Source organism: Prionailurus bengalensis, chromosome E1 (assembly GCF_016509475.1).
Source record: "Prionailurus bengalensis isolate Pbe53 chromosome E1, Fcat_Pben_1.1_paternal_pri, whole genome shotgun sequence".
Lineage (NCBI taxonomy): Eukaryota > Metazoa > Chordata > Mammalia > Carnivora > Felidae > Prionailurus > Prionailurus bengalensis.
The window spans coordinates 2,601,365-2,626,069 of NC_057347.1; the positions used below are offsets into that span (position 1 = coordinate 2,601,365).

Genomic DNA, 24,705 nt, shown 5'->3' on the forward strand with positions numbered 1-24,705 from the left:
GCCCACGCTCCGCCTCCTTACCCGCGCAGTGTTTGATCTCGGTGGCCGGTGGCCGGAGAGGGACAATGGTTTCCATGTCAGCAGATAAACGCGCTCGCGAGGGGGAAGAGATGCAGTGAGTGAGAGCGTGCCGAGAGCGACGAAGCAACGGGAGATGGTGGCCTATAGTGCAAGAGCCATGCCGCGCCGAGGCCTAGTGGCCGGGCCAGACTTTGAGTTTTTCCTGCGTCGGTATTTCACGCCGGCCGAGGTGGCCCAACACAACCGGCCGGAAGACCTTTGGGTATCTTACCTGGGATCCGTGTACGACCTGACACCGTTGGCTCAGGAGTATAAGGGTAGGGGCCGCGCTCTGGGCCAAGGCCAGGGCTTACGTTCGGGGGGTGGGGGGGGGCGGTCCCCCGTTCTTGGGTGGCTAGCATTGACTGCGGCTGCTCCTTCCCAGGAGACCTGCTGCTAAAACCCATCATAGAAGTCGCAGGCCAGGACATCAGCCACTGGTTCGATCCGAAGACCAGAGACGTGAGTTCTGCTGGAACCCGGGGTTGGGGAGGGGGGGGGCGGGTAGGGACACCGGAGAGCGGGGTGGGGAGGAGAAGCCGGGGCGGGCCGGGGTCGGCGATGGTGACTGCTCCGAGGCCCCTCCCCGAACCCCGCTTTAAAGATCCGCAAGCACATAGACCCGCTGACCGGCACCCTGAGATACCGCACCCCCTGGGGCCGCTTTCTGCACGTCCCGCCGCAGCTGCCCCGTTCCGACTGGGCCAATGATTTCGGGAAGCCCTGGTGGCAGGGGTCGCGTTACGAGGTGGGGCGGCTGTCCGCCAAGACTCGGAACATCCGCATCATTAACACGCTCACATCGCAGGAGCACATGCTGGAGGTGAGAACTGGTGCCTGAGGGCAGGTCGGAGGGGACCGGGGAACCCCAGCAAATCGCCAAGGAGATCTTCAGGCCCTTAGATCTCCATGACCAGTGGGAGCCGCGTTTTCTCCCCCTCCAGGGGCAGATGGGGAGAGCAGACCACCTAGGTCTCCGGGGTGGGGAATCGGAGGCGTGGCCCGATCACGGGGTACATAAGCCCGGGGCACAGTTCAGGCACCTCAGTGACGAAGGTCCTGAGAAGCTCTTACGGTGCTGTGTTTGGGATAGTGACTGTAAGCAGACTCTCTTATTAGTGTACTCGATTGTAGGGGTGAGGGGAGGCAGCAGTGGCTGTGACCCTTTCAGGCTGTTTGTTAGAAGTGGCTGCCATAAGGACCGTAACGCTTGGGGGCCATTCACTGCATGCTTCCTCTTGGGGACCGTGAAGTGCCTAAAAATACTGTCTACCAAGGGAGGCTCTGTGATCCCAGCTCTATCTTTTGGGCTCCTGGCCTTTGTTTGGGGGCGTGTGCGTTCATTCCAGAATTCCGGGGGTGGGGGTGCTTTCATGTTCTGCAGGTGGGGGCCCTGGAGTCGATGTGGGAAATCCTACACCGCTATCTCCCCTATAACGCACACGCTGCCAGCTATACGTGGAAATATGAAGGGAAGAACCTGAACATGGATTATACCCTGGAACAGAACGGGATCCGGGATGAGGACGAAGAATTTGACTATCTCAGGATGGACAGTGCGCCTTATACACCCGCGATACTGCTGTACTTCAACGATGACCTCACAGAACTCTAGGAAGGGAGATATATGCTCATGTAGACTTAAGATATATTTTGAGTTTGGCTGCTTCTGTGTCCTGCAGGAAAAGAGGTGTGTGGGGCGGTGCTGGAGCCAGACCCCCTTTCTGTTCCGGCCGCTGGCCTGTGGTTCCCCATGTGTCTCTGAGGTGTACAAGTCCTGTTTCCCAGGCCCACTAGACTTCGCTCTGAGAAAGTCGGAGAGCATGCGAGAAGTGCATGAATTGATTCCCAGGAACGATCCAGAAGGTGCGGGATCTCGGATTAGGGAGACGTAGAAGGGGTCAGTGAGAGCTCAGGCAGGACTGTCCGACGGTCAGAGAGAGAGAGGTCCCCCACGGGGATGAGCGACGGAAGAACCTCGCGGCAGCGATGGAGACGGGCCGGGCCGCAGGGAGACAGGACCTTCCCCAGGCGGGAGCAGGAAGCGTCGGTCACTGGCCAAACAAAACTGCCTTATTTCCCTTCTGAAGAGCAGTTGGCAGTCGCAACCCAAAGGGAAGAAAGGAAGCGAGCGGTTAGCAGGTAACTCAGGCTAGATCTTACGCTACGGGCTTCGTTTGCCCTGCTTAATACGACGACCCCGTAAGAGGGACACCATCACCGTAAGGCTTTGGAAGCTTAGAAAGACTTTCTGTCCCCGTTCGGCTTTGTTAAGCGATGGATGAACCTGGCGGCATCCCAGCTAGCGAGTGGAGGGGAGCTCCCTAGGCTCGGCAAGGTTTAGTGGCACGAAGGCACACTACTTAGTGGCTGGGGGACAAAGTCGAGAGAGCATCTCACCGTCCGAGGCTTGCCGGAGGGACAGGACGCCGGAGCCCTATGGTGTGGTTTGGTTGGTTTCTGCAGTTACGGTCTTTGGAAGGGAGTCAGCAGAGTTCTGCAGTGGCCGAGCGGGGGCAGGGGGGAGGCGGGGAGGGCTGCCAGCTGAGCAGGAGCTGTTGAGGCTGCTTCCTGGTTGACCCCACGGCAAAATTTTCTTCTTTTTTAGAGGAGAAGAGGTAGATGCGGACCGGCCGCAGGGAAAACGAGTGGAGGAAGGGCCTTTAGACGGGGGACAAAAAGCAGGCAATCATATGACGGGCCTGGGCCCCTCAGGGAAGGAAAGAATGTCTGCCTTGCAAGATGGCGAGTCTTACAGCAGTAATCTAGAGACGAGCTAACGAGGTCAGGAAACTCATGTGACCAAGGGACAGCCAGCGTGGCGGGGGAGCAGTGGCCAGATGTGTCCCCTTCAACCTCAGCAGGGGCGGGGAACGAGAATGACAGACCGGTGGGCTTCCTGATGGTCACAGGCCCAAAAGAACTGGGGAGAGGTGCGTGCACCTGCTGGCCAGGGGTGCCGGGGCCCGAGCAGGGGCCCGTGAGGCGCTGGGCGGGCCGCCGAGGTGCTTTCTGAGGGGCCGGCCGGGAAAGGCATGGACGCAGGTGGAGACAGGTGCTGGCCTCGGCCCCTTCTGAGCTCCCCGTGAGACCGAGGGCTTCCGCTCAGTCCCGTGTAATGCGAGAGGGGCCGTGAAGTATCTGGATCTTTCCGATGTTTGGTCCGCTCTGGGGTTGTTTCACACGCGTCCAGTTAAACCGGCGCCTCAAGAACCCGAGCCACGCGGCTGCCCTGGGGCCTGTGCCTCCGGGAGGGGCCCACACCTGCCCCCCTTCCAGAGTCTCCTACCTCGGTGTCTCGTGCCAGAAGCACACGCCTCTCCTCGCACCCTGGTCACTCTCCGAGTCATTCCCAGCTCCTAAATGTCCCTGGAATCCATCCTCTTTCCGCTTCTGCCCCCACCCACCACAGTGTGAGTGAGCTCTGGAAACCAGACCGAGGCCTCTGGCTCTCCCCCTTCAGATTCTTCGGCGGCTTCTGGTTGCTTTGGGAATAAAGCCCTCGAAGTCCAAAGATGCTGTGTAAACCGGCTTCCGCCCACCTTGCAAGTCTCACCTTTGTTCTGTGTGTTCCAGCTGCACGGCTGTCTCGCAGCCCATGAAATGTGTGCCTGCCCCAGAACCTTCACGCGTGCTGTTCCCTCTGCTTGCACACCCTTCCATCTCCCACCTAGCTGAATCCTCAATGGTTCTTCCTCAGGAGAGCTTCTGGGGTTTCTTGGTGTTGAAAGCAAGACTCTCTGCTAGATCATTTCTTAGCGCCACGCACATTTCAGAGTACTTCCTACAGTTTAAACTTTAAGATTATGGATGTAGCTGGCTGGCTGGCAGCTAGAGAGTAGGGACCATGTATGTCCACCCTGTTCACCGCTGTGTTCCCGGTGCTGGGCACACAGTTGCTGCTCAATAAATTTTGATGGTGTGACCTCAAATGTTGAGTGAATTCATCCGTCTGGAATAACTAGTGGATGGGGTGTTGTGTCCTGGGAGGCAAGTGAGGCCACCTCCAGCCACAGGCTTCCGTCCTGGCTCCCTTGGAACCAAGCCCAAGCCCTAGGGGCCGCCTTCTCACCAGATTTGGGGGGAAACCTGTCATTCCCGCGGACGGCCACCAGGTGGCCGTACTCGCCTACGGAGTCGGCGGCGGGGGCGGGGCGGCTAAGGGAGGGAAAACCCTCGCAAGTTCTAAAAAGGTTACAATGAAAGGCGGCCCCGCCGGAATTTATAGGCGGGAGGGAAGGATCCGAAAAGAAGTTAAAACCACATGGCTACTATTTTATTAGCTTTGGGTTTACTCCTGTTCTAGATTTTTTCCACAAGCTCATGCCAGGAAAGGAGCGCAGTCTGAGAAGTAAAACCCGCGGGACGGCCCAAGGTGGGGGTCTGATTACAGGGGTGGGTGTGCTCGGTAGATCGCAGAGCTGCGGAAGGGATCGACACCCCACGTTTCAGAGAGAACACAGCACACGGGTTTATTAACACGTATGGGCTTTAGCGCGGACGCGAGTAAAGTTTTTCACGAGGCACCACTTGGTTCTCTAAATACCCAAGGCTGGGTGTTTGCGGGAAGAGTATGTAAATAACGCCTGGGCCTAAAATCTAGCAAGTAAATAGCACTGAGTGTAGGGTCCAAGTCCTCTCCTGGCGACCTCTGGTTGTGGAGGGAGGCGGGGGGGGGGGGGCGGAATACCGAAAGGAAAGCTGCCTCTCCTCAGGAAACCACAACAGACTCAAAGGACTCAATGGGCAAGTTTCCCCTGAGCCCTGCTCCCTAAGCGCATAGCACCAAGGATAATAAAGACCCGGGTGTCCCCGCAGGGAGCCTGCCCGCTCAGTGGGAAAAAAGACACACACACACACACACACACGGAAAGATAAATGAAAACAGTACATGATAAAGGACCAAATCATGGCATAGAAAAAGTTTTCCACCCACCTGGCAAATCGGAAGTGGATTCTTAACCTGGATCTCCAGAAGGGCAGAGGTAGTTTCTAAACATGGTGGGGTGTGTGTGCGTGTGCGTGCGTGTGTTTGCACGTGCGTGCAAGCTCAGATACGTATTATTTTGGAGAAGGGTGGGTGCTATAACTTCCATCGGTCTCAAAACGGCCCGACCCCCTGCCCCTGAAATAGTAGACACCCCCCCCCCCCCACCCCCACCAATTGAAAGACCTCCGGAAGCGAAATATCAGAGGCGGCGATAACCACGTGGTCCCGGGATTCCGGCCACCTGTCTCCATGCTCATCTGTTACACCTGTGTTGCCACGGCAGCCAAGCCCAACGCCGTAAGCCCTCGGGGCTAAGTTCATGGCCAGTCCGAAACATTCTCCTACCGTCCCGAATTCTGATCTGGACGTACCTCGGAGCTTAGTGGGGGGGATCTACCCTTCAGGCTTGAGCCTAACGCCCAGTCATGACGTCAGGACGAATTCAATGCTCCCAGCCCGCCCAGCGAGTTTAGGTCAACCACACGGAGGTGTTGATACTGGGAGAACGGCCACTTGCTGACGGAGCAGCGAGCGCAGGTGGAGGGGTTGCTGGTAGAGAAGCAGAGAGAGTTTGAAGCCTGAACGATCCTGAAAGTCGAAGGTTAGGCATTCCAAATACGAACAGGTACGCCGCCCGAGGACCGGGTCCTCTAGGCATAAGGGAAACACTCAAAACAACAACCGTAAAGCTGTGAGTATGTGAAGGGAGGTCGCCTAAGAGGGGTCAGGGGTAAAGAAGGCCGAGATGAGGAGCAAGGCGGTGGAGAGACTGCTAGAGTGAAGTCCCCCTCTCACTGGGAGTGGCTCAGTGGCCGCCTTTTGGAAGCTTGCGGTTTAGTGGGAACTCGGGTGTCCAGCGTCCGTCTGACCTAATCACCCCTGTCTGTATCCGCAACGGCCACGTCGTGCCTGGCACAGAGGGGTAATGCCTACCTGCTCCAGGAATTAACCGTACACGTGATCCCTGCTGACACGTGTGAACCCAGGACCCGAACAGACCCACATGATGTGATGTCCCCTGCCACTTGCCGGCTCCGTGTGGGGGGAGCCTGCGAGCCGTGGACAGTAACACTGTGCTCATCAATGGCGCCCGCCCTCCTGTAGAGCAGTAAGGAGGCTGACATATCCCCCTTCGCCTTTATCTATGTCTTTTTAGGTTTTATTTTGTCTTTGAGAGAGAGAGAGAGCAAGCAAGCAAGCAGGGGAGGGACAGAGAGACGGAGACAGAATCCCAAGCAGGCCCCAGGCTCTGAGCTGTCAGCACAGAGCCCCACGTGAGGTTAGAACCCGTGAGCAGTGAGGTCATGACCCGAGCCGAAGTCAGTAGCTTAACCCTCTGAGCCACCCAGGCGCCGCATCCCCTTGACCTTAGAGGACAGCCTGGAGAGACCGTATTTGGCTGCGGGTCACAGGAGGTCGGCTGCCGGGGCCTAACTACAAAGAGTGAGTTTCTCTCAAGCGCGGAGTCTGTGGTGTAGCAATTCTGCGGGCCGGGTCGTCGGGGTCTCCGGGAGCTCTTCTGTCGCCCTCGGGGTCATCACCTTCCTGCTGCTCTGCCGCTGGCCTGCACGGTGGGCAGAGGGAGGAGAAGGGAGGGAAGATCGCGTCTCTGTCGCAGCGAACATCTGACCTTTGGCCACAGCTCACGGGTGGGAAGCGCGCTCCACAGGGGGCCCTTGGCTGCAAGGGAGCTGGGACCCCGTGTTTTCTACTGGCGTCCACGACACGGGCGGGGAGCACCACCCTGGACGGAGGGTATGGATACCGGGTAGGAACCGGTGATCCTCCGGCAGCCACGCTCAGGCGCCGTATTCATCGCCAAAAACCAGTGTGGTCGTGCCAGGTACTGTCTGGGGTCTTGGGGACACAGAAGGGAACGAGGCAGGCGAGGCTCCTGCTTCCCTGGGACTTAACGATCGGGCGGGATAAACGGTGAACAAACGGCCAGACCGTCTCAGGTGGTACTAAGGGCTATATGCTAGGTACGCCTGTGCTCGCACACGCACAAACACATATAAATACACACACGCACACATGTGCTACAAGAACGGAGACGCCAGGGGCAGCTGGGGGGCTCAGTCGGTTCAGCGTCCGACTTCGGCTCAGGTCACGATCTCAAGGATCGTGGGTTCGGGCCCCGCGTCGGGCTCTGTGCTGACCGCTCAGAGCCCGGAGCCTTTCTCAGATTCTGTCTCCCTCTCCCTCTGCCCCTCCCCTGCTGATGTTCTGTCTCTCTCGAAAAAAAATAAACATTAAAAAAAAAATTGAAAGCCCTCGCCTCAAATCCAAGGGCAGGGCACGGGCCTCACTCCTCAGAGGGAAGAGGGGCAAAGTTACATGGCAGTAAAAGCACGTTGGATGTGGGACATTACAGTGGCCATTTTGGGGGAAACCCTTACCCTTGTCCGGGAGGCCCCGCAGGCCCAGGCTCTTGTGTCCCCAGTTGGCCTTTCACTTTCGGGCCCCCCCACCCCCACGCAAGCTCTCTCCTGTCAGGGCCTCCATGTTTGTTGTCCTCAGCATGGAACATTCCACCCACCGCTCGATGTCTGGCTAGCTCCCGCCCCTCAGAGTCTCTGCCTAAGTGTCACTTTCTCAGGGAAGTCTTTCCCGATCCCTTCAAATATGGCAAATATTTCATCGCACCGTCTCGGGTTGCCTCGCAGTGAAAGTACTCAGCGTTTCATTCACAGTTTAACGTCCGTTCCCCCTCCCTTCTTAGACTCTAAGCTCCGGGAGGGCAGGCATCCCGTCTCTTCTCTGCCGCTAAACACGCAGCTCCTCGCTCAGTGCTCAGCCCAGGGCAGTTACTCAAAGTTCAGAAAATGAACAAATGGGTGAAAAATGCTACACGCGGGCTAACTATGAAATGCCTCGGGGGACGTCGCAGCCCAGTCTGGGGAGGTCAGTGGAGGCTTTCTGGATCCGGCCGAGACCTGGAGGACCAGGACGAGGGAGCCGAGGGAGGAGGCAGGGGAGGGTAAGGAGAGTGGGGAGGACAGGCTTCCCGTGAGGAATAAATAGCACAAACACTGCAGAGTTGGGGGTGGGGGGTGCAGAGAGCTCAGGAACAGAAGGCAAAGCTAAGAGACAGGAGGCGGGGGAGGGTGGGCGACGAGGGGTGTCGAGGCCAGACCAGGTCGAGGGAGGCTTTGTGCACCTGGCTGTTGTTTGTGTGCTGAGATACAGTTCACACACGATAGAGTTGCACGCCTTTCCGAGCGTGCAAGTCAGGGTTCAGGGTTTTCCAGGGAGAATGGCACGATCAGACTTGCATTTTAAAGACGTGACTTGCCTACAACGTCCAGAGAATGGACTGGACGGGAAAGAGGGAGGGGAGAAGAGGGGAGACGGGAGCCCACGCCACTGCCGCGGTCCAGGAGGGACATGGGGGTGGCTGGGACGGAGTGGCGCAGGAGGTCGGAGAAGATGGACTGAAGACAGAATTGTGCGGCTCAATAATTTCCCGGGAGCACGTCTGGGGCAGAGGGAGGAGACAGGGGAGGATGATGAGTGTGCGGGTGGACAAGGGGCTCCGACTGGGGAAGAAGGGGGTGTGTGGTGAGCCGGTGTCGGGGGGTAACCCTGGGGCGCAGATGCAGATGTCCCGATCTTCCTGGCTGCGTGGCTCTGGGCTAGACTCCTCGGTGTGGGGACTGTCAGCTGAGTCACTGTTGCCAGATTCGGGGGTGAAGTCACCTTGAGGAATGACGGCGAGGGGCCGGGGGCGGGGGAGGAAGAGACTCAGAAGGAAGAGCCAGAGCGGCGAGAGTGACCGGGGAAAATGGCGCCATGGAAGCCAAAGAGAGTATCTGATGGGGGGTTGGGGTAAACAGTGTGAAACGTTCCACGGAGATCAAGGCGAGGACTTGATTGTCCGTGGACGGAACAAGCAGCAAAATAGGAGTCCGGCTACGGTTGGATGAGGCGTGAACGGCCCAGGGGCAGAAGGAAGCTGACCACGGAAGGCTCTGTGACCATGCACAAGATGCGTTCCTGTCTTGAGATTACGTTTCTTTAACTGTAAACTATGAACAGTAGAAATAAGGTTTCGCTAAGGATAACAGGCATGCGCCAGGGCGCGGTCCCTCCGAGCGGGAGATCAGAGAAGGTAACGAAAGGCCCTTCGAACAGGCACCCCAAAATGTGAGTTGTCTCTTCCTTTCCTTGTGCCAGCCGCTATATATTTAGTAGCACACGCTTCCTGGGGGATTTCCTGAGACTCGGCATTATTCAGCATCCAGGTGACCTCTGTCAAGTTCAGGGAGTGGGTCGACCGTATCTGCGACTCACATTTGGTTGCCAGCCCAACAAAAGTGCGCCTCCGTTAGGAGAACTGGGTCCAATGACCCGTGGATTGTCTCCTATGGTTCCCGAGCGGGGCTTATGTCTGGGAAGCGGGACAGAGCCCGGATCGGATCGGGGCCAGCTGTCGGGAGCAAGAGAACTAGAACCAGCCCTTTGCTCCCTCAGTTTAAGGTGCCGTTCATACCTCAGGTCGCCGACGCTGTCACCTTCAGTCACCTCCAGTGAACCTCTTGGAAGTGAGAAATGGCCAACAATGTGACTGTTTAGAATACTAGCTCCCAACTATCGAGTGTCTTCGAGTCAGCACTTTCTTAAGTGAGCTCACTGAATCCTCACCACGACCAGGTGAGGGAGGCAGGGGTACCCTGCCTCACAGATGCGGGGCTGAGACCTGAGGGCTAAGGAGTTTGCCCGAGGTCACGTAGCAAATGGAAGAACTCGGGACACCAGGTGCTACCTGACCCCAAAGCTCAAATTCTAACGGGGTTAGGGGTGGACAACTTCATTCCTTGGCTCTGGAATACATTTTTGGAGTTACACAGTTTGGGGATGTAGAATCTTAAAAAAAAAAACCAAAAAAACAAAAAAAAACCCAAGTGATTTTAAGTTGCCAATCGTATCTAATTTAGTCTAAAAATGACCCTCATTCAGAGAGCTAGATGGCGAGAAGGCCCACGAACGGGCCAAGGGGCAGGAAAAAGCCGGCTTGGGGTCAGCACATACCATGGCAAATCTAGAATCTGAGGGACAGTCAGCCAGGAAAGGTGTCAGGGCAATTCTGCTCCAACAGCCAGGGCTTGACATTACATGGCATTTGCAGCCGGCCAGCCAAGGCACAAGCGTTAAGAAATTGTTAAAAGGGAAGCGTCAAAAGGGAAGAAAGGTTTGGTTTTTGTCGTTTCATACAGGACCATTCCGTTTCCATCACGGTGGTCAACCAAAGCAGGTCTAAAGGAAGCAGAGAAGAGAAAGACAATGATCTGTGGGAAAGACAAAGAGCAAGGGAGAGGATTTAGCTAAAAAGCCAGCAATTGGGGCGCCTGCGTGTCTCAGTCGGTTGGGCGTCCGGCTTCGGCTTGGGTCATGATCTCGCGGTTCGTGGGTTCGAGGCCCGCCTCGGGCTCTGTGCTGACACCTCGGAGCCTGGAGGCTGCTTCGGATTCTGTGTCTCCCTCTCTCTCTGATGCTCCCCTGCTCACACACTCTCTCTCTCTCAAAAATAAACATTAAAGAAAAATTGTTTTTAAAAAAGCCAGCAATCGAAGTAGAGGCAGATGTGAGATCACAGAAGGCAAGCAAAGACCATTTCCAGAAGGGCGTAGCAAGTTAAGAACTCAGAAACAGCCTCTCTGTCGGCAACCAGGAGGCTGTGGATAGTCTGGTGGCAGTGGCTTCAGAGGACCTGGAAAGCGAGAGTGGTCCAGTAGGACGAAGAGGATGCAGCGAAATACACAGGCTTCGTGCCCATGTCTCCGGGGAGCTCTCTCTGATGTTCTGTCTCCTGGAGAGAGCTGACAAGGTCTCCTGCCGGAGTGGAAGGTGGAGGAGGTGTGGCAAATGTGAGGAAGCTTTGGAAAAGTGGCCACGGAGACCTGAAAGAAAGCGGACTAGGGAAAAGGATTTCTGAGCCGGGACGCCGGTGGGCACGGTCATGGTGTTCTCTTCAGCAGCACTCTGCACGCTGGGTGTGAGGGTCACAGTTAGAGGTGCGCGGGCAGAGGCTCAGGAGAGGACATGACACTGGCTGAGATGACAGACCACAGACTCTACGCTGGACAGGGAAGGAGGTGAGGACCCGGTAGAGCCCGATGAGGGAGGGACTAGAGTGTCTTATGGGTTCAAGAACAACAGAGAAATGAGCTAGAGGGACAGAAAGTTGTGGGCAATGCGGGGGGGCTTGAGCCCAGTTATTTCGGAAGATGTAAGTCCTGAGCCACCTCCACCGGTGTGGAATGGACAGAAAGGCCTCTGGTCAGGGAGTCAGGGGCAGGACTGAGCCCGTGTGAGTCTGTAGTGAGTGAGGGGAAGGATGAGGGCAAGCAGATGCAGCCTGAGAGTGAAGTGCAGGGCTGTACAGCCCATAGGAACCTTGGACAGGGGCCTGTCACCTGACGTGGGGGAACCTGGGATCCACCGCTGGTTGTAAAGAAATAGATTCCTTTACGTGTGTGGTTTCCAGACTTATCTGCCACGTTACCGAACTTTGTAACCAAATGTTTGATCCATTCTCCTATCTTCTCTCTTTCCATATACTTTTAATTTTTTTTTAAGCATAGTTTTCTTTTTCATTGCAGAACATGCGTTCTTTACAGAAAATTCCAGGTAGGCAAGCATAAAGATGTCAAAACAAAAGCACTCTTATTCCTATCACTCAGCAGAAACCAGTGTGAACATCTCAACCACTTCCTCCTGGTACTTTCCTATCTGGCGGCGATTACACTACATGTATGACTTTATATTGCTTTATGCAACTGACGTTAGATGTTAAGTTGTTCAAAAGGAATCAGGATAGAAGAACGGTGGTTTTCTCTAGAAGGGGCACAGACTGGGAAGACGCTGGTAACTTCTACGGTGGTAGACATATATATTAAAATTTTTTTTAATGTTTGTTTTTGAGAGAGAGAGAGAGAGAGAGAGAGAGACAGAGCACGAGTGGGGGAGGGGCCGAGAGAGAGGGAGACACAGAATCGGAAGCAGGCTCCAGGCTCCGAGCTGTCAGCACAGAGCCTGATGTGGGGCTCGAACTCACAAACCATGAGATCATGACCTGAGCTGAAGTTGGACACTTAACCGACTGGTGCTGGTGTTTGACGTATTTTCTATCTTTACCTGGCTGGTGTTCATACAAGACTACGCGTATGTAAAAACTCAAAATGTACACCTGAAAAAAAACCCAACCAAACAAAAAACAAAAAGAAATTAGATCATAAGCATTTGCTCGTGCCATTTTGTCAATGTGGAAAAAGCTTAACAATCACTAAATCTAGAAGAGTATACAGGTATCAACAACACAAGAAATGACGGGTGTTGGCAAGGGTCTGGAAAAAGGGGAACCCTCATGCACTGTTGGTGGGTGCGCACACTGATTCAGCCACTCTGGAAAACAGTATGAAGGTTCCTCAGAAAGTTAAAAATAGAACTACCCTACCATCCAGCAATTGCGCTGCTAGGTATTTACCCGAAGAATACAAAAATGCTAATTCAAAGGAATCCAATACCCCGAAGTTTAGAGCAGCATTATCTACAATAGCCAAACTATGGAAGCAACCCAAGTGTCCATCGATTGATGAATGGGTAAAGAAGATGTGGTACAGGGGCGCCTGGGTGGCTCAGTCGGTTAAGCGTCCGACTTCAGCTCAGGTCACGATCTCGCGGTCCGTGAGTTCGAGCCCCGGGTCAGGCTCTGTGCTGACAGCTCAGAGCCTGGAGCCCGTTTCAGATTCTGTGTCTCCCTCTCTCTGACCCTTCCCCGTTCATGCTCTGTCTCTCTCTGTCTCAAAAATAAATAAACGTTAAAAAAAATTTAAAAAGAAGATGTGGTACATTGTAGATACAATGGAATATTACTCAGCCATAAAAAAAGAAGGAAGTCTTCCCACTGGCAATGAAATGGATGGGGCTAGAAAGTATTATGCTAAGCAAAATAAGTCAGTCAGAGAAAGACAAATACCGTATGGTTTCACTACTATGTGGAATTAAAAAACAAAAACAAATGAGCAAAGGGGAAAAAGAGAGGCAAACCGGGAAACACACGCTCAACTATAGAGAACACACTGGTGGCTCCCACCGGGGAGGGGGAGGGGTGTGTGTGTGAAAGGGGTGATGGGGGTTCAGGAATGCAATTGTGACGAGCACAGGGTGATGTACGGAAGTGTTGAACGACTGTACCGCACACCTGAAGTTAATATCACGCTATCCTGGAATTTAAATTAAAACTTAAAAAACAAAAAAGAGGGGCGCCTGGGTGGCGCAGTCGGTTAAGCGTCCGACTTCAGCCAGGTCACGATCTCGCGGTCCGTGAGTTCATGATCTCGCGAGATCTCGAGTGATCTCGCGTGAGTTCGAGCCCCCCGTCGGCTCTAGGCTGATGGCTCGGAGCCTGCAGCCTGTTTCCGATTCTGTGTCTCCCTCTCTCTCTCTGCCCCTCCCCCGTTCATGCTCTGTCTCTCTCTGTCCCAAAAATAAAATAAAACAACAACAACAACAACAAAAACAAAAAAGAGTACACGGGGGTCCACAGCACTCTTTCAACTTTTCTGTTGGTTTCCTTCTCACCTCGACTCACCCGGTATCCTGCATTTCATGTCATTATTTCCTTGCTTTTTCTTTGCGATTAGTTCCCTTCCACCTAATTGGAAAAATTGGAAAATTTTCAAACCTACAGAAAAGTTGAAGGAGGGCTGTGGACACCTGCATACTCTCTTCGTTCGTTTCGTAAGTTCAAAAGGTTGATGTAACATAACATCAACCACGAAGAATATTACAATGAACACGTGTGTCCATCATCTGGGTTAGTAAATATAACAATAGTCATATTTTTTAAAGCCTTGTCTGATCTTCTTTTGAACTTGTGAAATAGTTCTCAATAATAGGTAAAAATTTTAAAAACCTCCATAACATTTTAATGGTTGCTAAAAATTCACCCATAAAATTCATGATTCCTTTTGCAAAACATGTTTTAATGTTTTTGAGAGACAGAGACAGAATCCGAAGCAGGCCCCCCAGGCTCTGAACTGTCAGCACAGAGCTCGATGTGGGGCTCGAACTCACGAACTGTGACGTCGTGACCTGAGCTGAAGTCGGACACTGAACCACCTGAGCCACCCAGGCACCCCTAAAATTCATGATTTCAAAGTGTACAGGTCAGAAGCTTTCAGTATAAGGTTTACAAGATTGCGTGGTTGTCACCACTACCTAATTCCAGAACATTTTCATCATGTCCAAAAAGAAATCTCATACCCGCCGGCAGTCATTTCCCCATTTCTTCTCCCCTCAAATTCTGGTCAATCACTAACCTGTTTCCTGTCTCTGTGAATTGATCTATTCTGGGCATTTCATGTAAGTAGAATCGTACAATATGTGGCCTTCCGTATCTAGTTTCTTGCACTCAGCATGATGTCGGCTAAGTTCTTCCATGTTGTCGTGTTTATCCCTACCTCACTCCTTTTTATGGCTGAATAATATTCTACCGTATGGATATACTGCCCTCTGCTTATCCATTCATCGGCTGATGGGCATCTGGGTTGTTTCCACTTTGGGGTTATGATGAATAATGCTCCCACGAAGATTCGCATACAAGTTGTGGTGGGGACACACATTTCAATTCTCCTGGGTGTACACCTAAGGTTGAAATTGCTGGGTCGCACGGTAACTCTGTAGTTCATGTTTTGAGGATCGGTCGGCGATCTTCTTGCCCTCCAGGAAGCACCTGGCGATACTGGTCATGCTTCCTTCCAGAAGCTGTCTCCTTGTTCCACGATAACACTCTCTGGTGCACCTACCACTCTAACAACTTCTGTTTCTTCCTTTGGCTTCTCTTCTCCCCTGCCCATTCTTCAAAGTACCCCCAAGTTCTGGCCTCTACTCTTCACTTGATGTGTTAACCATTCTTACTGTTTAAAGAGGTACCAACACCTACTAGAACTTTCTACCATGAACTTACCCCCCCCCCCATCCCCAGCCTGATGGGGTCAACATACTACTTGCTAAGTACTTTCTCAATCAACATAGACCGCCCTTCTTCCCTCTGTCTGCTCCAAATTTTAGTGATCTTTTGGGGCCTACTTCAAATACAACTACACGAAAGTTCTCCAGTGATCCCCCTCTCCCTACCGAAATCTTTCTTCTCTGAATTCTCAGATTTTATAGCCCATAGCAATTATCACGACCGCATATTGTTGATTAGTGTTTCTGATCTCAAAGGTCTCTCCTCCCTCCACTTCGCTGATCCTTTGGCCACTAAAAAATTTCCAGGCTGCTTTAAAAGATGTACAGTGAAAAAATAAGCTTTCTAGTGTAACTACTACAGTTTCTTGTATATTCTTCCAGGAATATTCCCCAGATATTTACATATTTTTTTCTTTCATCAATGCTATCATTATAAATATGTTCTTCTATACCTTTCCTTTCTTCTCTTTGTACCCCAATTAGTTTTTTCTTAATTTTTTAATGTTTGTTTAGTTTTGAGAGAGAGAGAGAGAGCATGAAGAGGGGAGGGGCAGGGAGAGAGGGAGACATAGAATCTAAAGCAGGCTCCAGGCTCACCTGTCAGCACACAGCCCGATGCGGGGCTCGAATTCACGGACCATGAGACCATGACCTGAGCCGAAGTCGGACGCTTAACTGACTGAGCCCCCCAGGTGCCTCTACCTCAGTTAGTTTTTAAACTAGAACTGCACTAATGTTTTCAAAAGTTTAATTTCCATTACATCCGCTGATTATACTTTGCTTATGTATTTTTCTCCTCAAAAAACTAGATTAATGAAGAATAATTACTTTACAGAAATCATACTACTTTTTAAGCCATTTGGTTTCATTTGCTAAGGTGATCACGAGGCTACTTAAATTTGTTTACACAAACAATAAATATTTTCTCATTGTAAAAGTTCAGAATTCTTTTTTTTTTTAACGTTTGTTTTTCTTACTCTTTTTTTTTAAGTTATTTTTTTTCTTTTTTTCAGCGTTTATTTTTATTTTTGGGACAGAGAGAGACAGAGCATGAACGGGGGGGGGGGGCAGAGAGAGAGGGAGACACAGAATCGGAAACAGGCTCCAGGCTCTGAGCCATCAGCGCAGAGCCCGACGCGGGGCTCGAACTCACGGACCGCGAGATTGTGACCTGGCTGAAGTCGGACGCCTAACCGACTGCGCCACCCAGGCGCCCCCAGAATTCTTTTTAAAATTTTTTTTTTCTTAAACATTTATTTATTATTGAGAGACGGAGAGACACAGAGCATGAGCAGGGGAGGGTCAGAGAGAGGGGGAGACACAGAATCTGAAGTAGGCTCCAGGCTCTGAGCTGTCAGCACAGAGCCCAATGCAGGGCTCGAACTCATGAACTGTGAGATCATGACCTGAGCCTAAGTCAGTCACTCAACCAACTGAGCCACCCAGGTGCCCCTAAAAATTCAGAATTCTAAATAGAGGTAAATATTCCCCTTGACTACTCCTCCCAAAAGTGGCCACTACTCCCTATTTGATACGTCCAGAATTAAAAAAAATTTTTTTTTAACATTTATTTTTGAGAGACAGAGTGCAAGCAGGGGAGAGTCAGAGAGAGAGGGAGACACAGAATCTGAAGCGGGCTCCAGACTCTGAGCCGTCAGCACAGAGCCCGACGCGGAGCTCGAACCCACAAACGGTGAGATCATGCCCTGAGCCGAAGTCAGATGTTCAACTGAATGAGCCACCCAGGTGCCCCTGTCCAGAATTTTTAAAGGCATTTATAGATAGGTTAGATAGATGACAGATAGATAGAAACATATCTGTAGAAACATACAGCATTTTGTTTCTTTGAACATAAACTAAATGATATGATAATGTATATATAGTTCTGCAGCTTGCTTTTTGCCATTTAGTAGTAAAGAATCTTACCACATAGATGTAAATCGTTTTAATTTCTTTTTTTTTTAAATTTTTTTACATTTATTTATTTTTGATAGAGACAGAGCACAAGTGGGGGAGGGGCAGAGAGAGAAGGAGACAGAATCCGAAGCAGGCTGTCAGCACAGAGTCCGACGCGGGGCTTGAACTCACAAACTGCGAGATCATGATCTGAGCCGAAGTCGGACGCTTAACCGACTGAGCCACCCGGACGCCCCGTTTTCTTAATTTCTTAATTGCCGTTTTCTCATATTTCTTAATTGACTTAGCTGGTCCTCACTGTTGGAGATCTGGGGCATCTCCAATGTTTTGCTATTCTAAGCAACGCTGTAATGAATATGTCTGCATGTTTGACCTTATATACACCCAAGTGCGAGGACTGTTTCTCAGGGTAGATGGTAGGAGGTGGAATTCTGTGTCAGAAAACATGTAACTTTGCAAGTGTCCTAGAGGGGCAGCTGGCTGGCTCAGTCGGGAGTCAGCGTCATGAGTTTGAGCCCCGCGTTGGGCAGACACATTATGAAGGAGGAGGAGGAGGAGGAAGAGGGGGAGGGGAAGGAGGGGGAGGGGGAGGGGGAGGGGGAGGGGGAGGGGGAGGGGGAGGAGGTGGGGGAAAGTAGCGGTGGCAGCAGCACAAAAGTGTACTAGATACAACTGAATGGACTATTGCCAGTTCTGGTACAGTTGTAACAGGTAGTAAGTCATATACGTGGCCATCACTTTCACGTATTAGCTCCTTTAAAACCCAAGGGCATCTCATTGGCCTTGACGCCGTCTCGTCTCGTATATAGTAGAAAGAACACCAGACTAGAAATTGGAAGATAGGCTCAAGTCCTGGTTCCGTCCCTACCAACCAACTTGATCCTAGGCACTCCTTTCAACATCTGGGCCCCCGTTTCTGCACCTACAAAATTAGATGGAAGCGCTGTTTCCTAAAATATGGTACCTACACCATCGGTAGCGGGCAAGATGCTGTTATTTTCACTGATTTTTGTTTCAATAATGACTTGTATTTTAAACTAAGTTAGGAAGTGATTACCCCATCAAATCAAGGATTTTATAGATATTATTTCTCAGTAATATGAAATTTATTTATTTTTTTTAACGTTTATTTATTTTTGAGACAGAGAGACAGAGCATGAACAGGGAGGGGCAGAGAGAGAGGGAGACACAGAATCTGAAACAGGATCCAGGCTCTGAGCTGTCAGCACAGAGCCCGACGCGGGGCTCGAACTCACGGACCGTGAGATCATGATCTGAGCCGAAGTTGGAGGCTTAACCGACCGAACCACCCAGGCACCCCTGAAATTTACTTTTTAAAGGGTATTTATTTGGGGCGCCTGGCTGGCTTGGTTGGAAAAGCACATGACTTGTGATCTCGGGGTTGTGAGTTGGGAGCCCCACGTTGGGTACAGAGATTACTAAAAATAATAATAATAATAAATAATAGAAAAAATTTAAAGGACATCTGTTTAACTTAAAAGTGAACTGGCTTGAAGGAAAATAGCCCGCATCTAACAGTGTAGGTGGTCGGCAAGTAGGGCACATCATGAATAGGATACATTAAGAACTGAAGTTTCGGGGCGCCTGGGTGGCGCAGTCGGTTAAGCAACCGACTTCAGCCAGGTCACGATCTCGCGGGATCCGTGAGTTCGAGCCCCGCGTCGGGCTCTGGGCTGATGGCTCAGAGCCTGGAGCCTGCTTCCGATTCTGTGTCTCCCTCTCTCTCTGACCCTCTCCCGTTCATGCTCTGTCTCTCTCTGTCCCAAAAATAAATAAAAACGTTGAAAAAAAAATTTAAAAAAAAAAAAAAAAGAACTGAAGTTTCTTTCTTTGCCAAATCAAGAGGTTAGATTAAAGCTGTAGGTCCCAGGGGCGCCTGGGTGGCTCAGTCGGCTGAGCATCAACTTCGGCTCAGGTCACCATCTCGTGGTTCGTGGGTTTGAGCCCCACATCGGGCTCTGCACTGACAGCTCGGGGCCTGGAGCCTGCTTTGGATTCTGTGTCTCCTTCTCTCTCCGCCCCTCCCCAACTTGCGCGTGCGCTCTCTCTCCAAAAATAAATAAATGTTAAAAAAAAAATTTTAAGCTATAGATCCCAGACTTTTGGATTTCAATAACCAGAAAAAATGTAAAAAGAAAACAAAAAAGTTAGTGATCAACATGGAGTTGCTGACTTTTTATCGTCCTAAACACATCAATGACAACAACAAATATATGCCCATCACCATTATTTAAGACAGATATTTAAAATGTTTTGGATTATAAAACAGGTACATGTTGAAAAATTCTCCAGTTGTACAGAAGTATGAAAAGTCATTCCCTTTCTCTGCCTTCATAAAATCTATTATGGACCTCCTTCCATTAGAAAGGACATTTTTAACAGATTTATAATTAAATACATAAGCATGCATATATGTAACATATTAATACATATGTTAGTATATGTATTAATAGTATATTATATAGTATATTATATATATAATGTATATAAAATTATATATATATGTATATATATGTATATATGTGTGTGTGTGTATATATATATATATATACATACATACATATATATATATATATATATATATATATATGAAATGTATTATCTCAGGGCACCTGGGTGGTTCAGTCAATTGAATGTCCGACTCTTAGTTTCAGCTCAGGTCGTGATCTCACAGTTTGTGGGATCCAGCCCCGTATTGGGCTCCCTGCTGATGGTGTGGAGCCTACTTGGGATTCTCTCCCTGCCTCCCTCTCTGTCCCTCCCCCAGTCGTGTTCTGTCTCTCTCAAAATATATAAATAAACTTAAAAAAAATGTATAATCTCAAAACAAAGGACAGATCTTCTCAGCAAAGGGCAGGTGGCAACCTTACTTAGCCATTTGGAAGCCACTGGTTTAGATGATCTTCTCTCTAAAATTCCATGATTAAGTCTAGGATATCCTCAGTACTTCCATGACTTCCATTATTATCACCAATCTATATATTTCAAAAGACAATTAGGACCCTCTTTAACATTTCCTTGAGTGGGAAATCACAGACGGCAAAGCGCTTTTTCAGTCCTTTGACCTGCCTGTTCCACGAGCGCACGTCTGTGCTCTACCAATCACTGTCACTGGTTCCCTACGTCAGAGTTGTAACCTGGGGTCCACAGATCTCAGGGTGTTCGTAACACTGTGAAAACATATGTGGTATTTTGCATACACCAGCTGATCCTGGAGCATGAAGGTCAGGGGCGCTGACCCTTCGTGCTGTAGGAAATCCGCGTACGACTTTTGCCTCCCCGTAACGTAACTACCAATAGCCTACGGTTGACCAGAAGCCTTGCTGCTACCATTAACGGCTGATTAGCCATGTTTTGTCTGTGTGTTATATACTGTGTTCTTACTATAAGGCGGTGAGAAAATACAATGGTATTAAGAAAATCATAAGGAAAATACGTTTACAGTCGCGTACTGCCTTGATCAGTACCGTAAGTTTACGTCGCCTGTTTACAAGATGAATCATCTGTCAGTCCCTGCGTCAATGCACGGGACTAATACTGGGCGTCAAATATGAAAACGTGACATATGGTCTCTAAGTGTTTTTGTGCATAAGTTTGAACTTTCAAAAATAGATTTGTGTAATATTTTAAGGTAGGAGATGATAAAATACACTAGTAGCTACGTGTATTTTGTGCATTCATCTAATGCCCTTTTCTTAATTTTGTCGATGTTTCTAGGCCATGCAGTGCATCCCCAAGTTTTCTCAAATGATCCCACATCTCCAAAATATCTTCGATATACTTATTGAAAAAATCCAGGGGCGCCTGGGTGGCTCAGTCAGTTAAGCGTCCGACTTCCACTCAGGTCATGATCTCATAGTTCGTGGGTTTAAGCCCGCATCCAGCTCTGTGCTCACAGCGCAGACCCTGGAGCCTGCTTCGGAGTCTCTGTCTCCCTCTTTCTGACCCTCCCCCACTCGCCCTCTGTCTGTCTGTCTGTCTCTCTCTCTCAAAAATAAATATTAAAAAAAATAATTAAAAAAATGTACATATAAGTGGACCCGCACAGTTCAAACCCACGTTGCTCAAGGGTCAGCTGTATACTGTTTTTCTGGGGGAAGGGCTGATAGCTTTCTATGAACCAGAAAAAGAAAACAGAAAACAAAAAACAAAACTAGAAACACTTGCATTGGGTACGTTTCTTGCTTTGGCTTTAAAGAAATAATCTTCTTATGGCTTAGGAGTCCCTTACAATTTTCTTCTAGTTCTTTCTCGGGGAGGGGGCCCTCCAATTCTGGTTTGCTTCGGACAGGCCGCGTGCCTAAGGTCCTTTTTCTCACCTCAATGGTCTTCTCATTAAAAACAGGGACCTTCTCCTCTGCCAATTAGTCAGTCATACGGCACCTTAACTTTGTATTTGGTTTTTATTTTTTGAAGCACAGAAAGATAGAAAAAGGCAGGGAAGTGGTGTCCACTTTGAAAGCGACTAGCAGCCCAGAGACAGTGAGACATACAGGCACAGAGCCTACAGACAGACAGAACAGACAGGTACGGACGGACAGAACAGACAGATAAGAGAAAGAGAGGAGCCTGAAAACGCAGGAGAGACACGAGAGTGTTGTAGACAGACGATGGCAGACAGACAGGCTGGCAAGGACAGAAAGGAGAATGAGTGACAGAGAGGCGGGAGAGAGCACCAGGCAGGCCGGCAGGCGTGGAAAGAGAGGGAGAAGGCCGAGCAAGAAAGGAAGAAAACAATAAGGAAAGCGGGAGGACGACGTGGGAACGCGTTCCATGCCACACCGGGCTCTGTGGCTGAGAAAGTGCGGTCACATACATTACTGCAGGCAGACAGGGAGAACCCAGCAGACAGATGGGGTGATGGAGGGACGCAGGCCAATCAGACAGAAGAGAGGGAAGGTGGCCAATCAGAAGGAGGCTAGAAGGCAGCCCAAGACAGACACTTAGGAGGAAAGACAGAACCGAGAAAAGAGAGGTGAGAGATGGAGGGAGGGGAAGAGGGGAGAGACGTGGACACGGAGGCCGAAAGAGTTAAAATCAGGAGTCCAGGCAGTGAAAAAGCAGACGGGGAAGAATAGTGCATTCTCAGTAAAAGTTTCACCACGGTCTTTCCGAAGGGGCCTGGACGGAGCCTGTGCCTTTGTTTCCCCCCACCTCCCCCCCCCTTTCCCAGGAGTTAGCGTCACCATCTCGGAGGTGGCGGGGGAGAGGAGCCCAAGGAAGGAACAAGAGGGAGAAAAGTTTTTGTGAGAAGCAATTTCTCAGACTAGAGGAAGACAGACTCCTTGGACGGGCCGAAGTCAACAGCCTGCGGGTGCTGCTGGGCCTAGAAGGATCTAGAGTCACATGCCTGTAAAGACTTGGGGGGAAGGCAGAGCAGGCCCCCATGCACAGGAGCCTGTGCTGACTAAGTGGACCTGTGCGCGCACCTGTGGGCGCTTCCCCGTTTTTTTCTCGCTTAATCCATGGTCGGTGATGAAGGGCCGGGGAGCTGTGCCCTCTCCCAGATAGCCTGGCGTGCAGACGAGGGCCCTTGGGGGGAGCGGGCCCTTCCAGAGCGCGCCGCACTGGCAGGAAAGGCGTGCTTCTAGCGACCGATCAAAAAGACAGGTGCCCGAGAGCAGACTCAAAAAGATAAGGAACAAGAGGTGGCAAGCCAGGTGAGGCAGGAAGGCCTATGGACAGACCGACAGAGAAAGAAGCCTCCAGCAGAACCGGGAGAGGAGGAGGAAGGAATGCGGCCCAAAGCGAGGAGACTTGTAGACGTGTAGCCCCTTCTCTGGAACAACGTCCAAGAAATGAAGAGTAGTGAAGCCGGCCTCAGGGAGAGGAGCAGGGCCCGGGGGAGAGGGACAGGAGGGAGGCTTCCTCTCCACAGGGCACTTCTAGCCCTCGAAAAATTCTGTACGTGTGTGTGCGTGCACGTGTGTACCATCTACTCAAAAGTGGGGGCGCCCGGGTGGCTCAGGTGGTTAAGTCTCCGACTCCCGATTTCAGCTCCGGTCACGATCTCCCCGTTCGTGGGTTCGAGCCCCGCGCCGGGCTCTGCGCTGACAGCGCGGAGCCTGCTTGGGATTCTCTCCCTCCCTGTGTCTCTGCTCCTCCCCTGCTCACTTAACTCTCTCAAAAGAAATAAATACACCTTCAAAATCAATAAAAATTTAAAAAGTTGAGTGACGAGAGAAGACGAGAAAAGAGAAAGTGAGCGGAGATGTGGACAGCCAAGAGGCAGGCAGGCAGACAGCCGGGCCAAAAGGCAGGCAGACGCTCTGAGGGACCAGAAATACACGAAGGGCAAGGGATGGCCGGCAGGAGGGCGAGAAGCGAGAAAAGGTAGGGTTGGGGTGGGGGGGGGGTATGGCAAGAAGGCGGGTAAGGCTTTGGGGCCTGGGGGTCACCGACAGGTGCGGGGAAGAGCGACCACCGCCATTGACGGGACGCTGGTACTGCTGGTATTGAGGAAGCCAAGGGGGAGGAAGCCGACGTGCAGTCAGACTGAAAAGATACAAGCATTAACCAGTGGGATGGCAGCAGGCGAGCGGGGTAGACAGGCAAACAGACAGACATAAAGGGCGGCAAGGAAAAATCATGAACTTAACAGGCATAAATAAGACGGGAGCAAGTAGGAGATAAGAGGCAAACCGAGATAGGGAGCCACGGCAGGGCCTGGAAGGTAGACAAACCAAGAGACGAGGGCTAAAAAAGTGACAGAGACAGGCAGGCGGGGAGACAGATGGCTAGAGAGAGAGAGAGAGAGAGAGAGAGGGGTGGGCAAACAGCCAGAGAAGCAGACAGACAACCAGAGAGAGGAAGAGGCTGCCAGCCAGTCGGGGAGGAGCAGACAGGCGGGCAGGCAGACACCAGAACAGGAGCAAGCAGGTAGAGGGGCAGGCGGAAGCAAGGAGAGCAGAGGGGAAACGGAGAGGTCGGCAGGAGAGGAAAGAGAACAGGGGAGGCGGGCAGGCAGAGGGGACACGGACAAGAGCGAGAATGGAGTGAATGAACAGATCTGTCTGCAAAGCACATGAGAGGGTGACGGACGTGTGGCCAGAGATCCACACCTGCAGCTCGTGGGCACACGAGGGCAGGCGGAGGCGCTCGGCGCAGGGGGAGAGGGCACCGAGGCTGGGGGACTGTGGCGCACATGATGTGCAGGGCTGTCCACATACACGTGGGGACACTCTTCACACACACACACATGCGCGCGCGCGCGCACACACACACACGGACCAGAAAGAGGAGGGAGGCAGGCACACGCGGGGAAGAGAGAAGTAAACAGAAACAAGACAGGGCTGGAAAGTCACTTCGAGGAGCGGCCAAAGGGACGAGAGAATCAGTCTTGGAGAGAAAACACAGACACACACAGAGAGGCCCACACACAGAAAGAGGGGGACACCCACGCGGACTCGCACAAAGACACCGAGGGAAGGGAGGGAACAAAATGGAACAGAAGAGGGACAGTAGTCAGACCCGGGCGCGGGGATGATACGAGAGCGGAGACGAGAGGGTTCCAAAGGCCGGGTTCAGAGAAGGCTGGAAATCGATGCTCAGTCTAGCGCATTAGTGTGTGTGTCCGGGGAGGGGGTGTCTGTCAACAGAGAATGTTTCAGCCTCCCAGGCAAAAACTGGCAGGGTATTCCCTGTCCTGAATCCTGTCCCACCCCTCCCTTGTCAGGTGCTCCTGAACACTGTGGGGGGCTGCTGGGTGGCTCCAGGGGGAGAGAAATGACCCAGGAGAGAAA

The 24,705-nt window shown here is 51.4% G+C and overlaps 1 protein-coding gene and 1 long non-coding RNA gene across 4 annotated transcripts in view; one reads left to right on the top strand and one right to left on the bottom strand.

The window, feature by feature from the left end:
• LOC122484911 (cytochrome b5 domain-containing protein 1) lies at window positions 1–3,992 on the top strand. The gene is made up of 4 exons (XM_043583025.1): window positions 1–338; window positions 446–522; window positions 665–883; window positions 1,445–3,992. Exons 1-4 carry the CDS (start codon window positions 155–157, stop codon window positions 1,673–1,675), a joined length of 711 nt encoding a protein of 236 aa, XP_043438960.1. The 5' UTR covers window positions 1–154; the 3' UTR covers window positions 1,676–3,992.
• The window catches only part of LOC122484916, a 25,445-nt gene continuing 2,431 nt past the window's right edge, over window positions 1,692–24,705 (bottom strand). Inside the window, exon 3 of one of the 3 annotated variants that reach the window (XR_006297737.1) lies at window positions 1,692–2,144. This is a non-coding gene — a long non-coding RNA (uncharacterized LOC122484916). Of the gene's footprint in view, window positions 2,145–12,068; window positions 12,240–17,619; window positions 17,865–24,705 lie in introns of those variants that run through there. The other 2 variants (XR_006297738.1, XR_006297739.1) reach the window with 2 other exon arrangements.

Excerpts from the sequence above, each read along its gene's own strand:
- LOC122484911 (XM_043583025.1), top strand. The coding sequence starts at position 155 with ATGGTGGCCTATAGTGCAAGAGCCATGCCGCGCCGAGGCCTAGTGGCC. Across the intron at positions 339-445 it reads GTTGGCTCAGGAGTATAAGG|GAGACCTGCTGCTAAAACCC; the intron begins GTAGGGGCCGCG and ends GCTCCTTCCCAG. Across the intron at positions 523-664 it reads TCGATCCGAAGACCAGAGAC|ATCCGCAAGCACATAGACCC; the intron begins GTGAGTTCTGCT and ends CCCGCTTTAAAG.